The following is an 8,209-nucleotide window of genomic DNA, read 5'->3' on the forward strand; positions in this document are numbered from 1 at the left end:
GATTGATAGAAGTCAGACGGTGTGGCCCTACGGGGAAAGAGGTCAGCGAGGACACGGAAGAGCTCGAGATGCAGAAGGAACGTGATGATCGTGCGGAGTATGTGCGGGGATGGCTGTAACATGACCTTTCAAATCACATGATGTCGAGCTCGCGTTGCGTTTCATGATGCACTGGAAGGTGGTGGACAGAAGTCCTCGTCCAGGAAATCCAATGGGATGGTCCACTAAATTACACTTCAGCGAAAGGCGTAGCACCCTAACAGCCAAACAGTGTTTAAGTACAGGCTTGTATCAGCAAAGAATCGCCCCCGGCGCATCCAAAGGCTTGCGCTGCAGGTTTGGGCTCTCAGCGACGTGGAAGAAACTGACCAGGACGACAGGCGCCAGCTCCTTGGGTTCCAGGAAGGTGATCGCTGCACACGACACGGTCGGTCTCCTCTCGTGCCGCCCTGGAAACATAACCATAGCGAATGCAAGATGCACCGCTCTATCTAGTCACTATCGATGCACATTAATCTTTGTACGTCGTTCGTGCAGCACCACTACGCTGAGGCAAAATGGGCCTGGTCGTTGGCACAATCCACAGGAGTATCGGAGTTTTAACTGGGATTCGCTGTATTTCACAGATACTACGAGTTTTCTTTTGGTGTACTTTTTCTTTGTTTCTTTGTTTTCGCGTGTCATATTTTTAATTTTGGCGTTCACATAACATGCACGGCGAAGGTTGGGCGGTTCCTTTCAAGCCGCATCGCATGCTGCCTTCACAATACCTGTCATGGTGGAGTGCTTTGAATAGTGTACTATTGGCACGTTCCATGTTTACACGCGCAGACGGCGAAGTGTCTTGGCTGCAGTTTTATCGCACTACATTTCGAGTAAGGTTAGTATTTGCATTTATCCACCAACACACGTAGTTCTCTGCTCCTCGGCTCTCTGCACTCCAATTGTTGACTTACGCGAGACAGCGTCGAGTTGACGTAGCTGCACTGGAGACCGGCTTCGCACTGGAAACTTCCTGACCAGGTATTGCCACCGCACTGGGCGCCCTCCGTACCCAGGACCGGCGCATGCAGCGAGCTAAGGCGCTCAAAGGCACGCTCCGCCACAGTCACGATCGCCGCCGACGGGTTTCCGGTAACGTGGCCAGGGAAAATGGAAGCATCGACAATAAACAGGTTGTCCGTGCCGTACACCTTGGTGTCGAGGTCAACAACAGCTGTGCCGCCAAGACGGCCGTCATCAAGACCCATTTTGTTTGTTCCTGTAAAGCGCTGTTAACGACTGCAACGGTGTCATCAAAATTGAACCGTACATCGACTCACCGATCCAGTGGTTTGCGCGACGCTTGGCCGGCGTGTTGGGGAGCGAGTTGACGTATTCCGCAACGGTCTGGTTCGGCGCCGGTGTGATCCAAGTGATGTTGGGCACATTCTTAAGCGCAGCCTGCAGGTTCTGGATGCCCTTGATGACGACGTCCTTGTCCAGATCGTCGTGCAGATACGGCGGGACTGAAACAAACGTGGTCAGGCGACGAGTGATGACCATGCGGCCACGGGACACTGAGCCACGACCAAGGTACTGGCTCATGATCATGGATGTGTTAGTGGATCCCTCCACACGGGACGTCCACTGCAGCTGGCGGACAATGCCGTCGTCGCCCTTGATGGCCTCCCAGAACTATGTGGATTCCAAAAGTTAGATGCATGCTGATTATGTGGCATGTCCGGTCACAAAAAAGCACTTATATGAACCTACCATGGGACCAATATTGGGTGCTGACTGCGCAAGAATGCCCGTGCGGTTCTCTTCAATGCCGTTAGATCAACGTGTGCTATCCGTAGAGTTGGAGGGTATTACGTACTGAGGTAGCTGTCTTCATCTGACACGATGGGCTTGGTCCAGGCTTCGTAAAAATCGTAGAAGACCACATCAGGGTGCGAGATCTCCGTGTCAGTCTAATAAAGTCAGTATACACATCCGTGCGCATGTTTATCCCCATTATCCTCGTGGACACCCGAGAGAGAAAGACAACGACTTACGTTAACGTGGTCGTTCAAGTTGTAGCCAACCGGAAGATCGATCCAGGAGGTTGCGTTGATCATGGTCGGGCCGTCAGGCGAATTTTTGACGACAGAGAGCTGGTCAGACGGGCCAATACCGCTGCGCAGAAGCAGCTTAGCAGATGCAAAGGTACCTGCCGAGGAGATGACACGGCCCGTGTTGGGCGTCACGTAGACATTGCCAGAGTATCCGTCGGACGTGCATTCGAGCTCCACGCCAGTAATGTGGCCGCCGTCGCGAATAAGGCGGCGCACAGGTGTGTTCATCCACAGGTTGAAGTTGGCACGCTGCGAAGCACTGACAAGATACGTACCCATCGGGCCACTGCGCTCTCCGCCGGAAAACATATACGTGGTGTGACCGTATGTGCGGTTCTTCTGGTCCGGATGGTCGTTGGGGATGACGTAGTTCCAGCCCGACGCATTTAGGCCCGACGCAATAACATCGAAGCCTTGGTGCATATAGAGCTTACCGTCCATCGACGGGGCAATCGTGCCTGGTATCCGTTGGAAGACACGGCTCGTAGCGCCTGCCATGTCCTTGCTGCGCCAGCCATCGGGGAAGTTGTAGTCCCAGTCAAGAGGATTTGCACGCCACCACAAGCCGGCGTTGACCGCCGTACCACCTCCAAGCACACAGCCCTCCATCTGCTCCGTATCTGTGCACGCAACACCAACCGAGTCGACCCAAATTTGGTTGCACAAGCCGGGCACGTCAAAGCGCGTCAGGTTGGTGTTGTTCAGCCAGTCAGGGCGCATGACGCCTCCCCAGCGACCAGACGACGGCGGACCTTTCTCGATCAGCAGTACGGATTTACCAACCTGCGACAGGCGGTCGGCCAGGGGAATACCAGCAGCGCCAGCACCGACGATAATGTAGTCGTACGTCTTGTTCGGAGCTGGTTTACATGGCACGATTGGGATCGGCGTTGGTGCCGGCACTGCGGTTGTCGCAGCCGGAACAGAAGCAGACGACGAGGCCGAGGCAGACTCAGAAACAGATGCCGATGCTGTGCCAGATGATGTTGGCTCCGGGGTGGGTGTGGCAGCAGGGATGTTGACACAGTCGGTGGAAACGACATGGGTAGCCATTGCAGCCCATGAGGCGTACGAGGGGTGAATGGCGTTGGTCAGATCAACGCCGTACTGGCTGTACCCCGAGTCGTGGAATCCAAACGTCATCTTGCTCGGGCAGCTCGCCGCATCCGGGCCCCTCACGGCCAGTGCTCGTCCGAACAGAAGCGTTCCAGAGGTGGTGTTAACAGTCTGCGTTGTGGCTTCGGTTGTTTTCCAGGAGAAACAGTTCTGGCACCGGTAGATGACCTCGAACATGGTCTCATTGACAAACGATGAGATCTGCGTCAGCTTCGCATCGCCGGTGTACTCCGTGGGCATCGTCCATTTCGTTGCGTAGCGGAACGTCGTCATGACTTGGCCGTTCCAAGGCCACGCCACCAGCAGCAGGGAGTTTGTCATCTGGCCCTTGTCGCCATGTGAGATGCCACACCAGCCGGTGAGCGATGTGTTTGTGCTTTGACACCTCTGAAGAAGCGGTACGTTAGTCACTATGGTGAAGATCAAATTTAGAGCGAAGGAAATGAAAAGGCTTTGATGAAGTACGAAAGTGAAATTAAAAAGGTAACTGTTAATAGTATTGGGCTGTTGGCCTACCAAAATTCCAATGTATTCATTGGCATCCTTTTTCAGAGCATTGTCAGGCAAGACAATGCCAAAGTTGTAAAACCCTTGGGCTACCTCTCCGGTGCTGGCATCGACAATGGCATCGATGCCATACATACCAAAGGTGATATTGGTCGAATCATCTTTGTACTTGCTGACAATAGTCGAATCCTGGGCCAAGCATGGTTGGACCCAGAGCGAGGAGTATGCAACAAGGGCGGTTGCAATGCGCGTGATGAGGCCCATGACGACTAAACGAACGAAAGACAAGATCGGGCGAGCAAAAATTTGCTCGAAGGGTGTGACTCGAGCTACAAAGCGAACATCAGAGGTCAAAGACAAAATTGGAAGCACTGGAAGGTCCTGCCTACTTATGAATAACAATCGGCCTCTGAATTATCAGACATTGTCCGCTGTTTTGGCAGGCGGCAGAGCTTATTTTCCACCACTCATCCTCCCTGTCTAATCTCTCCATTTGTGTGGCTCGCCATGGATTCAGTCTCCGCGGTTCCGGGGAAAGTGCGGAGAGCTTGATTGAGCTGGCCCATATTGACGACCGTTCTAGTGGTACTGTTGAGCCCAAATGATGGTCCACACGTGCGAAATTGATAATGGTGGTATTTTAGATAAGTATAGACGGTAGAGGGTGTGTGGTAGACTGCGAGCGGAGGTTTTAGGCAAAGACCGAGAAAGCCAGCTCGGTATATATGTCGGAAGCATGTGTCCTTTGGCAGCTACAATAAGCTAGAGTGTGTATATAACGAACGTGGACCTCATGAGAAATACACTGACCATACCAGTGCAGCTCCATGGAGCAACAATCAACTATGAGCAGCTCCTCGCGACTCGTTGTCAAGCAGATTATCCTGATAACAATATACACGACTGCCGGCCTGTTGGATCGGATCCAAAGCTTGTCGGCTTGTTCCAATTCCTGGCCGCTTTCGCACACATTGTTTTCTAATACTGCGCTCCTTCGGTTCGTTCTTACGTATGTCGGTCTTCACAGGCAGTATATAGACAAGGATCTGCCCCGACGGGATGGATATCCGATTTAGCAGGCCGGCTGAACAAAGGAAAACATCAACTTAAAGCATCTGGAACACAGCGTCATTGATATATTATATACCTATAATTAAGAAAGGGTTACATTGGGGCCTGGATAAATATCATCTGCCCCCTAATATCGGTACCACGGTGCATCTTAGCGGCATAAAATGATCTCGATGATTAAAAGTAGCCACAGATCCCGCCTTGGCCCGTTATCGTAAAATAAGGTAATATGACTCATCAACACACAATCACAGCAGCATTTTGGTCTCGAAAGCGCCTTCGAAGGCACGGAGGGCGAAAGAAGTGTATGAAATGGAGTAGCCACTTAGACGTACTTTGGCTAAAGGGACTCCTCGGCAATAAACCATGTCACTGTCCATCGAGGCATGCGGCGGCCTTGGTGGTTTTACAGAAACTTATTTTACGCCCGTTTAACTCGTTCAGAATCCCTTTCGTATGTATGAGGACGGTCCGTCGGGCCAAATGTCAAGTCAGGTGCAGACGCCAAGCGGCTGTGGCGGTCAAACGCAACATTTTCTTGTCGCCGTTGTTGCCGTTACTGTTACTGCAGTTACATCCGTTTCTCTGTATAATGGTGACAAATGCACAAGCACATGGAAATAAAATAAACGGGGGGGGGGGGGGGGTTGAGTTGAGCGTAACTCTAGATATCTGAGAAAAACATTTTCTTTCGCAGAGTCCTACGATAAGACTATCGTTAATCGGCCAATGTTATTCGGTGTTTTGTTGACATTAGTATTTCTGTGGAGATACCCGATAGTTACTCTTTCCCCTTTGAACTCACGGCTCGAGATGGAAAGAGCAGCAGAGAGGCAGGAATGCATAATGGCAACAGCCGATCAGCATCAAAATAAAGAACGACAAAGTCTACTCCAGCTTTCTAGTCCGTCGATCGTCAACAACAGTACAGATCAACAGAATTGGAAGAAATAGATAAAAAGAAGGAAGTAGCCTGAGTAAACGAAATAAAGTAAGTCTGTATTGGATCTCAATTCAACCAATTTATGTTTCGCTGACATCACATGGTCCTGTTGTGGCTTACATGAAGGCGGTGTCTGACGCCACCAAAGACTCTGTTGTGAGCGCCAGATGGTAGATGAATACCCGAGAAATGGGAGATGAAAAGGAAGGGAAACAAAAGGAGAAATAGGAGAGACATATAAAGGAAGGATCAGTACTGACTCTAATGTTGTCCGGTTTTAAAATCATGGTGCAGGGTTACAGTGACAGTGTCTGCGGTACAAATATCGTCATTAACAACGCTAGGATGCGAGTCGCTGCCATCTCCACCTGCGCAGAAAATGGCAGATATCTCTTGTGGGAGTAAATAATCGCTCTCCACGTGGTTCGATCAGTCAACGGCATCCAGCTGTACATGGAATGTGGCCTAAATCATGGGTCAGTAGAAAAGAAATCCCACGACGTACAGCATCCCCAGCATCTACACGTCTTCCGACCAAGGCCTCTTGATTAGCACCTATGGCATGACAGGTAAGTACATCTTCACAGATAAGATTCAACTGTCTCCGTATAATAACTTTCTGGTGTTCATTCTGATAAAAATACAGGTCCACATCCATTCTTCTCGGCCTAAATCGAGCTACCGTGCCTGCGATTATCATTGTTGGGACTGGACGCAGTTCTGCATCTTTCGCTTTCACTTAAATCATTGTCGTTTATGCCAAAACGCGCATATTTCAAGTTGCCGTTTTCAACAAAAATGAAATACATACTTTACGAGGAACAAATAACCAAAGCCATACAAAATTAACAAAGGGGCAAAAAAAACACTTATGTTCACATTCGGTGTTGATTAGTCATCCACACAGGGTTATGTGCTCCTTGCCTTATTAGCGTATTCAAGCAGGCGCGTCATCGCTTGAAGCTCGGCGCAAGTGCGCACGGAAGAATAGTGAACACAAAGATTGCTTCCGGAATCACAACACATAGGCAACGTAAGAGACCAAGGTGACGACAATGTGTGGCCGATATGTTCTAGCTCTGGTATGTTGACAGTTGATGGAATGCTTCGGCCGGTTCTTCTCAAGCTTCAATGTGTGCCAGTATCCAGTGCGTTGTCGTGCTAACATTCCCAGCGCTATGGCCAGGTGCACGACGTCTTGCTGGAGCACGGCCTGCCTGCCGACGACTTCCACGACCAGCACGGAGGGTGGGGACAGAACGATTCCGATGACGCGCAGCAGGACCACCAAAATGCTGAGGGAAATGACCTCGCGCACGATACAGAGGTATTGGGAGATGCGGATTCTTCCAATGGAGGCGATGCCATATTCCAACCTTCGTACAACTTTGCGCCGGGCTACCACGGTATCATCCTCCGGCCTGTCTTCCCTGGGAAGCAATCCGACAAGCCAAGCACACCGACCAACAAAGTCAAGGTTGGCGAGCGGAAGGCCGAAGTACATCTCCAGCTACAGGTCATGAAGTGGGGCCTTGTGCCATTCTGGATGAAGAAACGTCCAGACTACTCGACCATGCTCAAGACAATCAACTGCCGCGCCGACTCGCTCGCAGCCGGTACGGGCATGTGGGCGTCGCTGCGCGGACGCAAGCGGTGCATTGTCGTGGCGCAGGGCTTCTACGAATGGCTCAAAACGGGACCCAAAGAGCGCGTGCCACACTACATCCGGAGGCGAGATGGACTGCCGCTCCTGCTGGCCGGGCTGTGGGACAGTGTAGTGTTTGAGGACGGCGAGGGCGGTAAAAACGGCACCGGAACGAAGACGTATTCATACACAATCATCACGACGGACTCTAACAAGTCGCTGCGGTTTTTGCACGACCGCATGCCTGTTGTGTTCGACTACCAGTCACGCGAGCTGCAGATGTGGCTGGACCCGACGCGCGACGCGTGGTCGAACGAGCTGCAGACGCTGCTCCGGCCGTGGCCCCGAATGGCGGAAGACGACGACGCGGCTCTAATCGTGGACGTAGTGAGCAAGGACGTCAATAAAGCCGGGCACAGCTCGCCAAGCTTCATCGTGCCGGTGGCCAGCGAGAGCAACAAGGCAAATATTGCCAATTTCTTCCGAGGAGGGATGGCGTCGAAGGAAGAAAAGCAAACGAAGCGAGAGGCAGAAGGCGGAGAGGTTGATGCCGAGCAGCCGGTGAAGAGAGCAAAGGTCGTGGCTCCTACGGAGGATGCGATTCCTCCTGCCACAGCGCCAATACCTACGACGCCCGTGAAGAACACTATGGGCACGCGACCAGTATCCGTGACGGCGAGCAGCGGTAAAGAGCGTCAGGATACCATGGGAAGCAAAGGGAACAGCAAATTCAAGGCAACAGCTCGCACACCAAGCAAGAAGACACAAAACGATAAAAGCAGTGGCAGCCAGAGGATCACGTCCTTCTTTGGCCCCAAGAACGGTTAG

The 8,209-nt window shown here is 51.7% G+C and overlaps 2 protein-coding genes across 2 annotated transcripts; one reads left to right on the top strand and one right to left on the bottom strand.

Annotated features, from left to right (window-relative positions):
• Positions 1-819: 819 nt before the first annotated feature.
• Positions 820-3,986, bottom strand: SPBR_06510 (uncharacterized protein; the record flags this gene model as incomplete). The annotated part of the gene is made up of 7 exons (XM_040764766.1): positions 820-864; positions 957-1,261; positions 1,323-1,677; positions 1,756-1,805; positions 1,862-1,955; positions 2,040-3,602; positions 3,732-3,986. 7 exons carry the CDS (start codon positions 3,984-3,986, stop codon positions 820-822), a joined length of 2,667 nt encoding a protein of 888 aa, XP_040616005.1.
• Positions 3,987-6,791: 2,805 nt separating this feature from the next.
• Positions 6,792-8,209, top strand: SPBR_07244 (uncharacterized protein; the record flags this gene model as incomplete). Its single annotated transcript, XM_040765498.1, has 2 exons — positions 6,792-6,818; positions 6,911-8,209. The coding sequence occupies 2 exons, from the start codon at positions 6,792-6,794 to the stop codon at positions 8,207-8,209; spliced, it is 1,326 nt and encodes a 441-aa protein (XP_040616006.1).

Source organism: Sporothrix brasiliensis (genome assembly GCF_000820605.1).
Source record: "Sporothrix brasiliensis 5110 chromosome Unknown Cont20, whole genome shotgun sequence".
NCBI classification, from domain to species: Eukaryota; Fungi; Ascomycota; class Sordariomycetes; order Ophiostomatales; family Ophiostomataceae; genus Sporothrix; species Sporothrix brasiliensis.